General features: G+C 37.2%; 1 protein-coding gene across 4 annotated transcripts in view; it reads left to right on the top strand.

Annotated features, from left to right (window-relative positions):
- STIM2 (stromal interaction molecule 2) overlaps positions 1 to 18,673 on the top strand; it is a 60,775-nt gene extending 42,102 nt beyond the window's left edge. For 2 of the 4 annotated variants that reach the window (XM_057405583.1, XM_057405587.1), the window contains 10 exons: positions 3,555 to 3,669; positions 9,644 to 9,755; positions 10,420 to 10,535; positions 11,438 to 11,615; positions 12,496 to 12,673; positions 13,243 to 13,410; positions 13,559 to 13,659; positions 13,906 to 14,144; positions 16,992 to 17,193; positions 17,997 to 18,673. In XM_057405583.1, the coding sequence (XP_057261566.1) occupies positions 3,555 to 3,669; positions 9,644 to 9,755; positions 10,420 to 10,535; positions 11,438 to 11,615; positions 12,496 to 12,673; positions 13,243 to 13,410; positions 13,559 to 13,659; positions 13,906 to 14,144; positions 16,992 to 17,193; positions 17,997 to 18,477 (1,890 nt within the window). In that variant the 3' untranslated portion in view covers positions 18,478 to 18,673. Of the gene's footprint in view, positions 1 to 3,554; positions 3,670 to 4,676; positions 4,937 to 9,643; positions 9,756 to 10,419; positions 10,536 to 11,437; positions 11,616 to 12,495; positions 12,674 to 13,242; positions 13,411 to 13,558; positions 13,660 to 13,905; positions 14,145 to 16,991; positions 17,194 to 17,463; positions 17,613 to 17,996 lie in introns of those variants that run through there. The other 2 variants (XM_057405585.1, XM_057405586.1) reach the window with 2 other exon arrangements.
- Positions 18,674 to 18,904: the final 231 nt, after the last annotated feature.

Raw genomic sequence — 18,904 nt, 5'->3', positions numbered from 1 at the left:
ATGTTAGTTCTTTTAACCTGCCCATTTAAAGTTATTTTTCTAACCTTTTCTTTGTATACTTAATGAACAGGGCAACAGAAGAGAGATTAGCTGCCATGACAAGGAACAGAAAAGTCCTCTTTTTTATGGCTTTCTTCAATTTAGGACACAATTCCTTTTCTTAGAGGAGCACTTCCATATTAGGCCAGTTATGAAACAAAGATCTTTTAAACAGAAGAGTGATGTTTCATGTCATTAGTAAATGCATTCATTCTTTGAAACATGATGTCCTGTTTCCAGCTGTGCACACTGTAACTACCGTTGTGACTCTCTGGTATTAGAGAATATCACTGAGAAAATTATTGTGATTATTCTCACAGGATCTGGGAGCAATATGGGTAGCATTGAGCAGAAAAGGAGCTTCTTTCTTTTCTTGAAGAAATTCTCACAAGTGCATAATCTCTCCCCCTGAGGAGCAGCTGCATACTGATTACTAAATGCAAGCTGCTTATAAGTTTGTGTCTTGACAGCTCCTTTTTAGAAAAGGAACTTAGTCAAATATTCTGAGTAGCCTGTCAGTATAAACCAGATCTTTTCCACTGTTGTCCTATTCTCCCAGGAAGTCTTGTGTTTTGAACTTGGATTTGTTTCTGTATTTGTGATGAAATTTGAAAGTGGGATTTTCATTCCCCCCTTCCTGACCCTGTAGCAGGTTGTGCTCTAGCCCTGTTTTGAGACTATGAATTCATACGTTAACTCTTGCTCCCTCTGCGGGCTCTGTAGCAGAATGACATGAAATGCTGCAGGTTTTCCACAAACTGTATTTCTTATCTGGCTGCCAAGGTAACCCATTCCTGTCCCATTTTGAAAACCAGAATGCTTTCTCGTAGTACCTTTTAGTGCTTTGGCGTGAGTTGTAACATCTTGAAGTTTTTTTAGTATATCAGTTGGAATCTTCTTTATTCCTGTATGTAGTATTGTTAACAGCAATTCAGATTTTACTTGACAGCACCTGCAGCTGTTCACATGTTCCTGTCCTGAAGTATTTTACAACTTTTTATGATAACTAGCAGTAAAGATAGAAGCAAGTTTATTTCTTAATAACAAAACTGATCTGAAGTGACTATTAGCAGAGGAGGTGCAAAATCTGCTAAGACCTTTGAAGTGTAGTATATATCTCATGCTGTTCCTCTTCAGAAACTTGATTGCCTACAACATTTGTTTTTAAAACAAATGTCCACACCTGATATTTGAAGTCTCCAAGGGCAGTGCATCATCAGTCACTAGAAAGCTGAAGTGTTAACATGTACCTTAACCCCCATATGAAGTAAGATAGCTTTTACAGGGAGGGCACTGTAATGTATTTTTTACTGTTTTAGTACATTGTTCCCAAAAGGTGTGCAGGGGATGGTAGTTGACAGTAGGTACTTGCAGTGTGAAGGGAAAAGTTGAGGTGGGCAGACATCAGTTCTTTCCTGCTGGTCCAGCTGTGAGACTGTACTTGAATCTGGAAAGTTTTAGAGACATTGGTGAATAAGATGATTGTTTCCCTATTGTTTAGTTCCTTTTCTTCAATTTAGCCTTTAATAAAAATGAAGTGGGAACCAATAAGGTAATCCAGCTTTGATTGCATGTTAGCTATGGAAATTGTGAGCTTCATGGTAGCTGTACTAATTGGGGAAGTCCTTGGAGTTCATACTTGTATGGTGGAATATGCAAGAGGTATTTTTACATTTGCATATAGCTACAGCAGCCAGTCCTTTTCTGTGCCTATTGTACTTTTTTGCAGTTGCTGGTCCATGGTGTCTCAGAAGTTCTGTAATTGCTCTAACAGGCTGCTATTTTCATTTGTTTTCATATATTTCATAAATTGCTCCTGTATTTCTCATTTATATATATATCTCTGTGTATCTATAAATACCTGTATTTATGCCTCTCTCATATATGTAGGGAAGAGGAGTTAAAAGTGCCATGCAATTTGTATGGGTTAAATGGAACTATTTTAGGAATCAGAAGGCTTTAGAAAGGTAATGTCTGACAAGTTTTGAAGTGATAGATGAATGAGAGAGGGCTTGCATTCAACCTGAAACCAAAAGACACACAGGACTTTGACTGGATTAGGGAAGGCAAATAGTACTTTATCCCAAGTCTAGCAGTTAGAGGAGAAACTTGAATCCCTTCCCGTATGTTTAGATTCCCTTCTTACAAGTATGATTCAAGTTTTTAATAAGGGGAATTTGTGTTTTCTTGCATATTTCTGCTAACGTACACTGCCTCCTTTTATTAAGAGTTAATATTATGGTTTACAATTGACTGCTTTTCAGTTTTTTGAGTGTCTAAGTCTCTTGATTTGTTAGAAATGGGGTCTGTACAGGATACTTTGCAGATAAAGCAAGGCTAAATTTTAAGTGGGGGGTTCTTCTGCAGTGCATCACTAGTTTGGCTTTCTTCTTCACGTCTGCTTGAAGTGGTGATGATGGCATATGACCAGCCACATGAAAAGCTGGTTTTTGATTTAGTGTCATGACTGCCTATAGCTGTTCCTGTCTGAGCAGCTTTAATCTTCAGGAAGTGAAGAAAGCAAGCAATCTGCTATGGAAGGTGACTTAGCTCCCATGTTAGCTTTCTGGTACTAATACTAAGATCTCCACCCACAGACATGGCTCAGGCTGTGCTTTTAGGGACTGATATGTCTGGTAGTTTTCCACTATTAATGAGAGGTGGTTTGCTAACCAGGATTCCAACTTTTCTAGGCCTGCATGAAATAAAAGCAAAATGGGCTTTTTACAGTTCAATGCTTTTTTTTTTTTTTCCCTTGGATGTATTTGGAGATCCTGTTTGTAGTGACTTGTGAAATACTGATACAACACTGCTATGTATGACGAGATTCCAGGCTATTCCTTTTTGTCATCTTATTTTCCTTTTCTTTTACTGAAAGGCAAAAAGTGGTATTTTGACATAGGCTTCCTATTAATTACTGAGAATGAAACAGCTCTGTTTAATGCTTCTATACTAGGAGTGTAACCACTGAGGGATGGTTAGCAAGAAGAAAATTTGCCCTAAGATGGACTTCTGTTTTTTAATTTGATGAGACAGAAGTGAAATTTTTGTTGTCTAATCAAAAGACTGTTTATATTTAGTCACCACTTTTCTTTCATACCTCAAGCAGTTGCTTTATCTGATATAGAAGGGTTCAAGTATTACTCCTTTATAAAGGACTGGTACATTTTCAGATCTTAAATGATCTTCAAGTAGGTGAAGCTGGTTAAATATGTTGAGAATAGAGAAGTATGTAGTATGACTTGTGTGGTGCATTCTTGTAATCACTGTAAATGTAAGGCATACTAATAATGTTGAACTTAGAAAAACTAGCAATTACTAGTATACTAGGATTTAATCATTGTGAAAATGAATCCCTGTAAGGGTGTTTAACTTGCTTTCTGAGTCTTTGATGTGGTCAACTTATGTGAATTGTGTGTTGCTTGCATGGGGAAGAGCTCCTAAAGATTCTGCTCTGCCCGATTTCCTTGTAGTTCTTTTGTTTTGTCATTGAAGACGTTTTCCTTTTCCTTCAGTTTCTAAGAGAAGATATGCAATACAAGGATGCCTCTAATAAACATAGTCACCTGCACAGAGAAGACAAGCATATCACCATTGAGGATCTGTGGAAACGTTGGAAGACATCTGAAGGTAGGTAAAGAATAGCTGAAGAATTTGGTGGTTATTGAAATAGACATAATTCAATAATTTTTCCACCAGGTAGTTTAGAATAGTAAATGGATGACCTTTTTAAAGCATCTTCATGAATCTGTTTTGGTACTGTTACTTATAGATCTATGTAAACCTGACTTAAAAACTCATTCAGTCCATCTAGTATTATTTTTTTTTCTTGATGTGCTGTGTGTACTGTAAGTAAACTAAGCTAGCTTACACCCTCATCTGTACCAGGTTGTAATTTATGAAGGTGACTGTTGCAAGCACTAAATTCCATATGAACACATTTTTAATTTAGTAAGCCTTAGGGTTGGGAGTCAAGCTATTTTAAAACATCAAAGATATATTGTATCAAGTGGAAAGTCCAGTGTGTTTTGATTTAGATGTAACTGTTCTTTGGGCTACAGAGAATTAGAATTCTTATGCAAAGCATTTTGGGAAATATTTTCAAACTTGAAATATAGGAAAATGGACTGATAACCCAACACCACCATCCCTCCCCATTAGATTTGAATGAAAAAATGTAAATACAGCCAAATATTCCAAATATCAAAGGACATTAGTAAATGAGCAGTACACTGTTCACTGCCAAATAGGGTCCATGATGTGGCTACTAAAAAGAAACTTCCAGGGGTCCAGAATTTATTGTAGCATATAGAGATCTGGTATTAGTCAAACAGCTAAAAGTAGGAACCAAGGAGAAAGGAAACTAGGAATATTGCACTGGTTCATCCTATATAGGAAGTCATTTAAATGCAGTCTGAGGCAATTCATTGGTTAAGTATTCACTCTGTAGTAAATATCTAAAATTTAAAGTGATTTCTATCCTTGTCTCTTCAAATATTCTGCAGATACTTACTGAAGATCTTGCTCAATTAAAGTATTGCAACTAAATTATCAGAGAAAATTATTTCCCTACAATTGTTTGTCTAACTTAGAGTAACTCTTCAAAAATGTAGGCTATAACAATATCAGAAGTATCTAATTTGTCTACTGTGTATGTCTTTGTTCCAGGTTTCTTGAATGTAGTGAGCAGTGTGAGTAATAAGACGCACAAAATTTTGAGAGGAATGTCTGGTCTTACTGTGCCTGCTTATAATGGCCTTATTGTACATGCTGTTGAGGAAACTGAAGTTGCACCACAGGGAGGCTCTTAGACTACCAAGCAGTGCTAACAGTGACCTGGTGGATGTTAGAAAGCATGAAGCCCCTCAAATATTAAACTACTTTCATTTAATATTAAGTAACATGGAAAATTCTGGTTTTCCTTTCTAGCTGTTTTTAGGGATTTTGGTTTGTTAGTTTAAGTGCTGCTAGTTTATGGTACCAGTGTAATTTGACAGCACTAAACAAGAGGGTGGAAGGTAGTGTAAATGATGGTATCAGTAATTTGAAACTTTAAGTAGTCTGTTGAGGTATCTGTTGTGAGAATTACAAGCTATAAATAGTACCCTGGACAGTGAGCATTAGTGCTTATGCAGAAGCACCTTCTGGATCTATTGCTGCTTAGTTTATGCAGAGCAGATTTGTCAATTCTTTTCCATATAGCTTTATGTAGATGTTTGTCTTAAGTATTTGGCAAATTGCTTAAAGTTGCTTGCTGTTTAAGATATTGGTGATGTGAGGCAGGTAAGATTTGAAGATAGAAAATGAAAATACCGTTTATGGTATAGCAAGTTTGCTATTGCTGTTTGGTGTTGCTTTTTTTGGATTAAGGAAAACAGATTATTTTTGAGTAACTGCTTGAAAATCATGCACTGAATAGAACCCTGAGAATTGGCTCCATTCAAAGCTCTAAAAATTATCTAATAAAATAAATAAGAAAACCCAGTGTTTTAATATTTCTGGCACTGGGCAGGTTTTTGTTAATCCCCATTTGCTGCAGAATTAAGGCATAGTCTGTATTGATGCAAATTAAAGGAATTTCAAGGCTGCTATTGGTTTTATTTGCATGGAAGGAATTGCATCATAGCTTAAATCAGCATCTAGCCTATTGTATTTCCACACAATTTGAATTGGTCCTTCAGTACAACGCAAGGTTGTCAATTTAAGCTAGCTCATGTTACTTGTGATTTCCATGACCACTGAAATTTTTTAGTCTCATAATGTACAGAGAGTTCTGTATAGAGGAATGACTAGGAAAGTAGTGTAGCTGTCCTCTGACTTCTATTATTCCATGTCTGCTCTTTGAATGTAAATGTCAGTATATGCTTGTATATATCTGGAGTATATATCTGGAGACTGGAAATGCATGCAAGCAGGGCTTGGCTAAGGGTGAATTACATAATGCTGTGTGCTGTTCCAAGGAGGGCCAGCGCAGTACTGATGACAGGCTCTTCTACAGGAGTTGTAATGTTCAACTGTTGAAAAGATAGTTAGGGCCACACCTCTCTTACTTTTTTGTGCTGTTTAGAAACCTACTGGTGGCAGCATATTTCATGCTGATGTTGCTGCTGAAGTCCTGCATAAACAGAACTAACTTTTGAATCCCTCTGTGTGCTTGATATAGAACAAGCTCATGTTTTTCTGTGTTGCCTGGTCAACCTGTTCTCAACTTTAAGCTTAATAGATGGCTGTCATCCACTTCTTGCTGTGAAATACTTATTGAATGTAATTTGATTTCTGAAGGGAGTAGGAGGCCCATAGGAGTACTGAGGCTGACATTGTAGCCTTGTTTTTCTTCATGACTGCCTGCCCTGAAGCACTGTGCTGTATGATAAATTTAACATGAAAAAAATATAGCCTGATCATCTAGTTGGTCATTAACATGGATTAGCAGGGAGCAGAATTCATGTAGGGCAAGTTTGAAGCTACTTTTGCTGTCTTCACCTTCAGACGTGTTGTTAGAGCAGTTAAAAACCAAACCAATGAACCAGACAAAACAAAAACCCAAACAAAAAAAAAAAAAATCCCCACCAAAGTAAAACAAAACCAACCAAATTAAACTCAATCTAAAGTTGTAATCTGAAATAGAAAACAGTTTATGCGAGTGTAGATACTGAGTGCTGCACCAGGGTGTAAACACTGTGGCTTCTACACTCAACTGCCCAAGGCATGTTGCTGACATCCTCTCTTCCAAGATACCTATTTACAAAACAGGTGTGAGAGGAAAGGATGTTATGATTGCTGTCTAATGCTATATGCTTTAAGTTACTGTAACTGTCAGTTGCTACTCCACTGAAGCACTGTGTTATTTTCTGGTGATTAAAATAAGGAAAAGTTACAACCTCAGCTAATTAGTAGGAGCTGGCACATTCTAATTGTCAGTGCTGATTGAGGTGAATTTCAGCTGGCCTGCTCACTTTTCAGTACACCTGGTGTGTGTCACTTTTGTCATGTTTCAGTAGGCTTCTACTGAAGAAAGACTGGTTTGCTTCTCAGTACTGTTGTAGAATAAACACGTATGCTGTCTTCAGTCTTATTGTCAAGCAATACTTCTTACCAATAAATAGCATATAGAAGATATTAACAAAAAAACAACCCAAAACCATTCTGAATGTTTTCACTGATGTACATCAATCTCCCAGTGCTCTACTGTGGTGCTGTAGGGAAGGGAGAGCATGGTAGCTTAGTGTTCAGTTTGAGCTGGAAAAGTTGGGGGTTTGTGGGCACTGACACTGGAATTCTGCTAATGTAAAATTATTTTACATGGTAAATCTGAATTTCTAGTGAAATATGTGCATGGCCAGAGATTCAGACTGAAATCCCAGAAGAAGAGTTGACTGTATTGATTATGCTTCACTTAAATGGTGAGTGGCCATTTAAGAGGACAAAGCATATACCAAAAGTTCCGATTCTAGTTTGTGATAGACTTTAGTTGCTCCTTTTTTTGCAGTGTCTGTACTAAAGGAGGCATCTGATACAGTGGAATATAATGAATAGTAAAGTGCTTTTTCCTAAATACAAATAGTTTGTCTGGGGAGATTTCTTTGATATTCTGTAAAGAAAATATCACACAAGTCTAAGCAGTTAAGCAGTAGAACAGACGTGATTGGCCCTATGGTAAACAGCTTCAGTATGTACCTCATTTCTTACATGGTTATATGTTTATAATTACTACTGAATGATAAGAAAGTAAGTTCTGACAGAGTGACAACCAAATACTTTTAGCAGCCAAACTGACACTTCTCAATACTTTTTTTCTTCCTTTTCCCTTCCCCCTCAATTTATAAACTCTGTAGTTGTGTGGCTTCTGAAATCTGGTGTTCTGCACTGTCAGTGATAACATCTGTAGTGTATAGTAGCTATTTTAAGAGTTGTTTGTTTGTTTTTGTTTTGGTGGTTTTGTTTTTTTTTTCCCCTAATGTCACATCAAAACAATGCTTTTGCTTTGGATCAGTATATGAACCTATTTCTGGAATGCAGGCAAGGTGATTACGGTGATATCTTTCTGCCTGATCTTACCACTATTTTGAGATGCTTAGAATGACTTGTAAATCTGATTGCTTCCTATTCACAAAACAGTTAAGAATCTCTGTAACGTGAAAATGATCTGCTTACAAACATACCCCAGACATTTTGCATCAAAGCTTAAAGTAATATGACAAAAATAAGTCTGTTGCAAGATCAATACCTGGAAAACAGTTTGTGGCTCAAAAGAAGAGGAGGAAATGGGGCAGCATTCCAGGAAGTAGACGTAGCTGTTCATACAGATAGAATACATGTGCTTTGTACTGTGAATTTATTATTTATTTTTTTTTAAATCTATTAATGGCTCTGTGAAATGTGTTCTATCGTCTGTTACCAGGAATGATGAAAATTTGAAGTGTTTAAGTTTAATTTTTTTCAGCTACGCTAGTGTAGACAAGAGACCTACAAGTCCTTATTTCAGTGCAAACTGAAATATGAATTTAAATGCATAAATTTTTCCATTGCCTGCAGCTTACCTGTCAGACTTTCAGCAACTCTTTCTAAAGGGTCATTGTCAAAATTCACCACTAAGAATGTGTCCTTGTGGTAAGGTTTCTCAAGAAATACCTGCTCAACATTGTCATATGGAAATAGCTGGGGGAGTGGGGGAAGATTAAATAAGTGTATTTGTTCATGCAAAGACACATCTGTGCAGAAGGAGGCTGTCGGTTTCTTTCATGTGCAGACAAACTTTTGCAGACTTTGTAAATGGAGTGAAGAACTTCCCTTCAGCTTTGTCAGTGTGCAGCTGTAAGCTGTAGCAGCTGGCCTGTAAGGACCAAAAATGTTTTCATGGTGGTGGTTGGTGTTTCTGTGTGTGTAATATTTCTGTAGCTATGAAAGCTTATGTTAACTGTTGCTGTTATACAGGAAAACTTTTGATTATTCTATAAATGCGTAAATATTTTTTCTTAGTGGGATGTTATTGTATGTAGTGCAGCTGTTCTGGGCATATTTGAGAGATTTAACTGTTTTCCTCTTAAATTTCTTCTGTGTCTCAGTATTTTCTTTCAATCTTCCCTCTTCCTCTTGTCTGCTCCCATTTTGTGGTTAGTAGGCATGAGCCTCTATGGAGATTTTTATGAAAACAAGTTCTTCAGCCGTCATCCTGGGAAAGATCTTGATACATTGCCTCAAATGGCTACAGCACCTACTGACATGTGTTTAGTTCTGCAGGGGTAACATGGACAAAAGGATTGGGGCTGAGATCAGTTTAAGCAGATAAAAGTCACAAGATGCTGTCCTGATTTAAACTAAAGCAAAATATTAAATGATTGTGTGGAATTTTTAATAAAGAAATGTTTCTATTCGTTCTGTGCTTTTTTTTGTTTATAGCTTGCCTAAGCTTCCTCTGAGAAGCATATAATGAAAAAGGCAAAATGCCAGAAACACCTTGGTGAATGTGAATACTAATTTTTCTGCAGTTATATTTGGCTAAACTCTCTTGCTTATTGTAACCTGCTTTTCTACTGTTTGTCTTGTGCCTTGGTGTTGATTTTTCACAAAAATTAAAGGTAATTAATCTGACTTTTTCTTCCAGTTCATAACTGGACTCAAGAGGACACTCTTCAGTGGCTGTCAGAATTTGTTGAACTGCCCCAGTATGAAAAGAATTTTAGAGACAGCAATGTCAATGGAACAACACTTCCCAGGTGAATGTTTCTTCTGCATTAGTTTCAACTAATTCCCTGTAGGTTGCTGCTTTAGTCTTTATGTGGGAACGGCTATGCAAGCCTAAATTCAAACAAGATACAGTCAAATGCAAGGGGAGAGTAGCATCCTTGCAGCTTTTAAAAGCTGGCTGCTTTCTTTTTTTTTTTTCCCTGCCAAAATAACTCAAAATATAAATGCTGCTTCTTTTGTTTTTTGCTTTGTTTCTTGCTGTTGAAGCTTTTATCGATGGACACAATTCTGTACAGTAGTGAACTTGCTTTTGAACAATTTCCAGTCTGTTGTACAGTTATACCTCAAACTACCCGTAGAACCCCCTTTTTTGAGCATAACTACTAAATTTCAGTATTTTGTGTACTTTAGAGAGTTGTCACAAGTCTTCAAATATGCCATTACCTCTAACTATGCTAGATGGATTTGTTTTATGCTTATTACAGAAAGAAAGAAATAGGGAAATGATTTATTGTTCTTCCTTTGCCATATGCTGATATGCTTTTTTAATAGCACTGTTGTCATTGTATTGTATCTCTCACTCAGAACTACAACCTATATAACTGTGGGAAATGCTATTGATGTATTTCTTTCCATAGACTGGTTTTGACTATAGCTTCTGGAATAGGTAACATTGTGTCTTATCATTAACAGGATAGCAGTAAATGAACATGCTTTCATGATCTCTCACTTGAAAATAATTGACCGGAGCCATAGACAGAAGCTTCAGCTTAAAGCATTGGATGTTGTTTTATTTGGACCTCTCACCCGTTAGTATTTTTTTTAATTTTTTTTTTTTGTCTTATCTCTTGTTTGTAAGAATTCAACAGATAGAATTTTCAGTGACACTTGATAGGTAGGACGGCTTGTCTGTTTTGTGAATGTACGGACAGGTTACTTGGCATGCCTTGTGGAACTGGGCAGTGAATTAAAAAAGATGATCAGGATGCTGGGATCAGGACAAAGATTCATTTCTGTATGAGATTATGTAGAAATTTTAGTATAATGCCAATTGGCAGATCGATGTTGGCTTTGTGTCACAAGAAGTGTACTCTAAAAGTCTTTTGATGTTTAAATTACACTTGCAGCTAATGTAGCATTCCCTTCTGTATTAGCTTGGACAGTGTAAGCTGGGATGCTGAAGTGAGAGGGGATGACCTTCCCCAAGGAATTAAGAAAGTAGATGGTAGTGCAAATCCAATGCTAGTGTCTTTTGTGCAGACTTGAGTGTAAGTGCAGTTAAATTTAATGCAGCATTTTCACGTCTGATCCATTCTTAGCATATCCAGACATTTCCATACCACATCACCAGTGGTGTGCATGCTGGCTAGTACGCAGTTACTGGTACTGTGCATGTTGGATATTCCTGAACTAGGAGGTCTTTCCAGAGTTTGGTTGTCAGTTTAGAGAGTAGTGAATGAGTTTGAAAGTCAGACCAGATCTGAGCTATATAGATTAAGTAGATTGTATTAGAGCAGAGTTGATTATGCTGTATGGAAAATGCTCTGGAATCCATTTGAAAGGTTGGAGATGGCTTGAGATAAAGGAGATGGAATTTTGTTTAGTATCAGGTTTTGTCACCTTTTAGGCTTGGGGAGGGGGCAGAGGGGAAGTCCATAGTCTGTTGTCTGTATCAGTGAATTAGCTAATAATCGTGTTGTTTTCTGTGCAGGTCCCCCTCACAACTGGATGAAGGATTTTATATTAACAGTTTCTATAGTTATTGGTTTTGGAGGCTGCTGGTTTGCATTTACACAGAGCAGGACTTCAAGAGAACATATCACAAAAATGATGAAGGATTTAGAAAGCCTTCAAACAGCAGAACAAAGTCTTCTTGACTTGCAGGAAAGGTATAAAAACTAAAAAAAGTTAATGTTTGTTTTGTTTTGAGGCTAAATACAAATACAGATCCTTTACAGTCATAAATTACTTGCGTTCAGCTGCCTTATTCATCTTCATTTTGCATGGAAATTGTGATTTCAGTGGTGATGGAGTTTTGCGTAGGAATTCCTCCTGAATATTTTAGTAGGCCATATGAAGGTAGAGAATAGGGGTTTTTTAACCTGCAGGTTTAGAAGTATGTACTGTTATTTTTGTATAGTTATAGTTTACTTTGGAATGCTTAGATACATGGAAAATAAGAATATCTATCCTGTTTTTAAGCTCTTAAGATTGAAGCAGACCTGGACTGATTACTTTCTGCTTTCTATTGCATATTTGTGTGTGAAAGCTGATAGTTGTCTGTGGTGCACCTGTAACTCAGTTGTCTATGGAGACTTTTTATTTTATTAAACCTTTAATGAAGGCTCACTTCGAAGATGAATGTTTTGTCTGAGATGGATGTCACATTGGTTGATATAATTGCTGTTGATTCATGAAGCTTGCACAGTCTTTATCACGGACTGGTTGAGGATGGAAGGGACTTCTGGAGGTCATCTTGTCCAGCCCTACCTGCTCAAGCAGGATCATGTAGAACAGGTTGCACAGGACCATGTCCAGGCAGCTTTTGAACATGCCCAAGGATGGAGACTATACCACCTCCCTGGGCAACCTGTTGCCAATGCTCAGTCACACCTATGATGAAAAAGTCCTTCCCGATGTTCAGACTTCTTGTATTTTGATTTGTGCCTGTTGCCTCTTGTCTTGTTGTTGGAGACATTTTCTTCTGAGAACTGCAACTTTTAACAAATATGCTGTGTATTTTCTCCTATTTTTTCTTCAATTGTGAAGGCTTGAGAAAGCACAAGAGGAGAATAGAAATGTTGCTGTGGAAAAGCAAAATCTGGAGCGCAAAATGATGGATGAGATCAATGATGCAAAACGGGAAGCTCATCGCCTAAGGGAGTTGAGGGAGGGAGCTGAATGTGAGCTCAGCAGGCTCAAATATGCAGAGGAAGAGCTAGTACAGGTATCTGCAAAATGTTTATAATCTTAGTGTTGACTTTAAATTGGTCCTGGCTTTAATAGGTCCTTAGGAATGTTTAAAGCAGCATTTGTCTCATGCTAGATTTGAATGGAAATATCAGTCATGCTGTTATCTAGTAAAATAATCCTTAAACCCTAAAAAGACATACACTTTGTACATTAGCTTATCATAATATTCTTGAATTCGTGGAACAAAATACATATGTATAAAAGCTTTTTTCTCTGTCTTGTTAACAGATAAGTGATGATACCTTTGTCTCACTCCTCTGAGTAGCAATAGGTTGGATTTATTGCACTGAATAAAAATGCTGTCTTATAAAAATATTTAAGATTCAAATTAGGGAGTATATAATAGTATACTTATGTATAATGGAGTATATGGAAATTCATACGCTGCATTTCAGAAATGCCAGATCCGCCTTCTTGACAGCAATTGGCACACACAAAAGCTCTGTAAAGCCTTAGTATGTTGCCATGGGTATAAAGGTGCTTATATTTCACTTTCTTCTGTTGTCAGTTCTAATGACACTTTTATTTCTTCTTGATTGTTAGGTTCGCATGGCTTTAAAAAAGGCTGAGAAGGAGTTTGAGCTGAGAAGTAATTGGTCTGTTCCAGAAGCATTGCAGAAGTGGCTTCAGTTAACACATGAAGTTGAAGTACAATATTACAATATCAAAAGACAGCATGCAGAAATGCAATTAGCAATTGCCAAAGATGAGGTAATAAGTCCTAGCTAAAGATTTTTCTTGATCTGTTGCTAGATATGAGATGGTAAATACAAATTATTCAGATAAACGTTTGATACTTTTTTCTCCTCTGAGTTGTTGTTTGCGAACTGTCAATATTGCATTTCATCTTGCTTTTCAGGCAGAAAAGATAAAAAAGAAGAGAAGCACTGTATTTGGAACATTACATGTTGCACATAGCTCCTCCCTGGATGAGGTGGACCATAAAATTCTTGAAGCAAAGTAAGAGTATTACCAGGATGCATATTCTTTTGTGGTTATTCCTATAACAATGGAATTTTTGGGGAGTTACAGAATTTATTGTCTAAGTGGTTTTGCACTTTTAAGTAAATCAGTTTAAAAGATGTTAGTGTGAATATTTGGACAATCCTAATTGGCTCTTCTGGTATGCTGGAATGGCTGTACTTGTGTTGCTTTGCTTTATCTTTAAGAGCAGTGTATGTAACTTTAATGTGTACTTTTCTTCAGGAAAGCACTCTCTGAATTAACAACATGTTTACGAGAGCGTCTTTATCGATGGCAACAGATTGAGAAGATTTGTGGTTTTCAAATAGCACACAATTCCGGGCTACCAAGCTTGACCTCTTCTCTCTACTCTGATCACAGCTGGGTAGTTATGCCTCGAGTTTCCATTCCTCCTTACCCAATCGCAGGGGGAGTTGATGACTTAGATGAAGATACTCCTCCGATAGTTTCACACTTTTATGGTAAGTGCTGAGCTTGGTAAAAATAAAGGGGAAAAGTTGTGGAGGCATGGGATTTTGAAGTGGGGTGGGAGAAGAGTGCTGAAATCAAACAGGATTGGATTAAAGCCAAAAGAACCAAAATTCTATCTAGCATTTCAGATGCATCTTTTGGGACTTAAATGAGCTGAAAACTGGGCTTTGCAATAAAGATAACATGAAGAAAGTCTTTTTCTGTTTCAGTGGGGAAGTGAGGGGCAAATCCAGTTAAGGTTTTGAAAGTCTGCTTGTCATGCTTGGATTGCTGCTTAGACAAAAATTTATAAGTAATGCTAAATTTCTGTTAGCACACTTATCCTTTCGTACGGAAAGGATGTAGTTTGTCTAGGGTCCCTTGAGCTACCATGAAGATCACACCCTAGAAAGGCTGCGTGCTACATAGCTTTTAAAACATTCTTTAGTAGCTGGAACAAAATCTTCTTGTTATATAAAGGAAGCTTTCAGGCAGAATACTTGTGTTTGGATACAGTGGGTTGTTTGAGTGCACAGCAGAGAGGCCAAGTACTGGAGAGAGGGAAATCCAGCTTTGGTTAAACTATGATCCAAGGATATACACTGGGGATTCAGACCACCCTTGTATCTTGAGCTGTTACATCAATACAAGAGCCTGTTTAATGGAAGTTTTGATTAATTGGACTCTAGAGGCAAATCAAAAAGATGAGCTCCCATGTAGCTATTTAAACAAGCAATATCAAGCTGAGGAATGGGTAGGGAAGAAAACTTTGTCATGCGTGTACATTTTTCTTCCAGGGCTGTGATTCTCAGAAGAAATTAGAACTACATTTTAAAATAGCATAAGGAGAATGATTGCCACTTTGCTGGCTTAATTTTTGTGCTTGGAGCACATGGTTTTTCTTCTGAATGTAACAAACTTTCTACAGGCTACAATGAAAAGTTCATTACTCTCCCTACAGCACTACTTAAAATTGAATGATCTGTGGTTGCAACCACAGGAGTCAAATTATTGTAGGTTAGTTTGGTAAGTTATTCCTATCCTTTAGACAAAAAATGACAAATGCACATGAGGAAGGACAGAAGCAAAATGGCTTGTCTCACTCGTGAGGCTTCAGGCAAAATGCAGCATGCAGACGGATCAGCTATGAACACAGCTGTTTCAATCTCTGGACCTGGACCTAAACCTAAACCCTAATCTGGGCTTGTTATCTTGCCCCAGTGTCATTTCATCTCAGTATTGACAAAATTGGAAGTCTACCAGAAAGGCTTCTTTGTGCTGCAGCAATTGGGATGATGGTTTAAATGGTGTGAAGTAATACAGCAGATTAATCAGTCCTGAGATGAAGAACAAAAGGGAATAAAGAAATAATGTACAAGAGTGGAACAAAATCGTACATGAAGGTGATAGTGAAACTTCCACTTTTCTGCTGACTGATTAGGATACAGCTAATTTCTTAATCTAGTGAATTTCATTTGTAGTAGACAATTTTAGATGCTAAATTCTCATTGCTGAGTCCTTCATAATTCCGTGTATATACACTTACAAGGAACCAAAACGCTTATGACTTCTTTCAAAATTCACTGATGGTATGATCTTGTTCTTTTTTTTATACAAGTGAGTAGGATGGCATCTGATTTACCTCAACATGTAGTATGAATTTTCTAAATGCGTTCTTATTCTCTTATCTCAGTTCACATTTGCTTTTTGGGGAATAATTTTGTGATGACCAAATCTTATTTTTGATCTGTGAACTCCTGCTTTTTAGGTCAGTAATGGAGTACATCAGAATAAAATCAGAAGTTTCAGTTACATGACAACTGTCATGTTGGGAGTTTTAAACCTTTCTTTTCTGTTCAGCTGGGTGGAAACAAAATCTAAGTGTTGGTGAAGGTGCAGCTAGTAGCTGTTTTGTGAAAGTTCTGATTCCCTGCACTAATCCAGAATGACAGCCCGACCTTTTCTGAGATTCCAGGAAGGGAACTGTAATCTACCTGATGCTAAACTGGCATCTCAGAAAAAAATGAATTTGTCAGGCTAGATATCCTTGTCTACAAAAATAACCTTTTCAGTTTTTTTTTTAGTGTTTGGTAAACATTTTGAACATCAGGGTAGGTCTGTCTTACCTAAGCAGTAATGCATTCTGTGGGACAGTTTGAGGAGGGATATGAGAAGTCCTGAGGCTCATAACAGCTAGCCTGAAAACAGGTCTGTATATTTATTTCCATAGAAGTTTTGCTGCCTAATAATATTTTCGAGGAATTGGATTAAGAACATTTTAGTTTATCACTTCCTGTTAGAAACTTCCCTGATAAGTCTTGAGTTGCTGTTTCCACCCATTCTTAGTATTTTTGTTTCCAGAAATTCGTAGTTAGCCTGGCAAAAAAAAGTGTTACCAAAAAGGAAAATCTTGAGCTAAAAATGAGGTTGAGTTCTATATTTTATATGATGTTACATGAATGAAACTGATCTTCTGCGTTTAATATAACTTTCAACTAAAGCAGCCTATTTCATGGCTGTTTGGTTAAGTGTATCTACATTGCAAAACCTTTAGATACTCTTTTAAGCTCCAAATTGCCACATGAGTAAAATACAGGATATTGTGTAGTATACTAATTTCAGCACTGCTATTTTTAGCTTATAAAGGGTTGGAAGTTTTAGTAGAATTTTTCTTTGTTCTCAAGAGATCGTAGTGAGCCAGAGCTTCAGTGCACATGGTCAGAGTAACATTTGGCACGCACAGACTGCTGCAGTTGCATCTTAGTTAGAGCTTCATCTAACTGTAGAATGTATAAGGTAATGCCAGTCTTTCTTTAATGTCACTTGGAGGGTTTTGGTTTGCTTTTTCTTTGCCTCAGGGTCCATTGTAAAACCTCCGGGCACACTGGCAAGAAGCAGTAGCTTGTGTCGATCAAGACGCAATGTTGTGTCATCATCTCCACAGTCTCAGCATGCTTTGCACTCCCCTGACCCTGACATCCTTTCTGTGTCAAGCTGCCCAGCAATTTATCGAACTGAAGATGAGGAGGAAGCCATTTACTTCTCTGCTGATAAACAATGGTATGGAGATTAGCAAATAGCACTTGGAAATCTGATAGGATTATTTGAGAGTAACAGTTTAGAATTAGGGGTTGAACCAAGCAAAAAGTTAATCTGTAGGGTAATATAGATTAATATAGTCCACATGGAACAGAGAGAGTTCTTGTCTGGTGTGTGTATGTAAATAGCTAGCATGTCATATACAGTTAAGTAATGTTACAGTCCAGGGTGCACTGAACTAACCCTGATTCTCCATTACAATATGTTACTGGCTTTTACATCTGAAACTAGGATCAAAAGCAATGTCAGCTACTGGGCGAAGAGAAGATGGATGGTAACACAATTCTTACAGCATGTTGAGCGTGTACCTACTCTTGTTACATGGCCTCATAGGAAAAGGTTAAATTCCTTTTGGAAGGAGCAAATGAGCTTGTTGAAAGGTAGGGACACTTGTCCTGAAGAAACTTTTTATATATGATAGGCTTAAATCTCCTCCTTTCATTTTATAACTTTTCTGACTTCACATGCCAGAAAGATAGTTTTTGTTCTTTGAACTGAAACACAAATGTCTGATTCTGGGTAGATGCTGCTGTCCACAAAAATGAGATTGCAGAATTAATTATCTTAAGTTTAGATAATGAAATGATGTAATGCAAGTTGTGACATAAACTGTTTAACTAAATGGTTTTTGTTAATTAACTAAGGAAAAGTGTGGGTGGTGCTTTTAGGCTAATGTTATTGATTCTAAATTAATTTCCTTTTTTAACTGTAGAAAGGAATTAGTAGTTTCAATTGTGTTTTCTCCTCTCTTTGCTCTGATTCAGGGAAGTACAGGAAACAGGTTCGGAATGTGACTCGTTAAATTCGTCCACTGGAAGGAAGCAGTCTCCTCCAGCAACTCTTGAGATGTACCAGGTGCTTTCTTCTCAGAAAGTATCCCCAGAAGAATGCTCCCTGGAGGAATCATCTACAGGAGACTCCTCTTCTCTAACTGCAGATATTTCTAGGGGCTCTCCTGACTGTGTAGGCATGGCAGAAACTAAGAGCATGATCTTTAGTCCTGCAAGCAAAGTTTATAATGGAATTCTGGAGAAGTCCTGCAGCATGAACCAGCTTTCAATTGGGATCCCTATCCCAAAGCCTCGTCACACCTCTTGTTCTTCAGCCAGCAGTGATACTAAACCCAGCCATGAAGCTGCTTCTGTCCCCAGGATAAGTAGCATCCCACAGGACCTCTACCAAAATGGTGAAAAAACCAAAAAGCCATCAAAAATAAAAAGCCTCTTTAAGAAGAAGTGTAAGTGAGGTGGGCAGAAGCCCGTAGTAGTGTTATAAGAACTATTTTTTAAATCTTTAGGAATGTGATTCCATTTGAGCATTCCAAACTGGATGCCCTAATGGAATGCTCTGTAGGTCAACTATATTTAACTTCACTGTACTGTCAAAGGTCATGCCAGCTGTCAATGAGAAATCATTAAAAAGTTCAGACAGTTTACATTCATTTCTGCCTATTTATTTTTTTTGTTTTCTTTTAGTTTGTCTTTCTTAGTGTTTGTTTTGTTAGGGTTCTTTTTTTTTTTTTTTTCCTAAGCTTTAATGGACTAGTAAGCCTTCCTGGGCTTCCCAAAGTTCTTGTTTACTGGAGCATCTTCCTGTTGTTCTGTAGAGCTACGACATTTATCTACTGGACTTTAAGAAAAAAATAAAAAGTAGAACTAATGGAATTGCACTA

The sequence above is a fragment of the Pezoporus wallicus genome, unplaced genomic scaffold (genome assembly GCF_028554395.1).
Source record: "Pezoporus wallicus isolate ANWC-B61680 ecotype Strahan unplaced genomic scaffold, APGP_CSIRO_Pwel_v1 contig_642, whole genome shotgun sequence".
In the NCBI taxonomy this organism is placed as follows: domain Eukaryota; kingdom Metazoa; phylum Chordata; class Aves; order Psittaciformes; family Psittacidae; genus Pezoporus; species Pezoporus wallicus.
The sequence above is the reverse complement of the archived record's forward strand: the minus strand, read 5'-3'. Positions and strand labels throughout refer to the sequence as shown.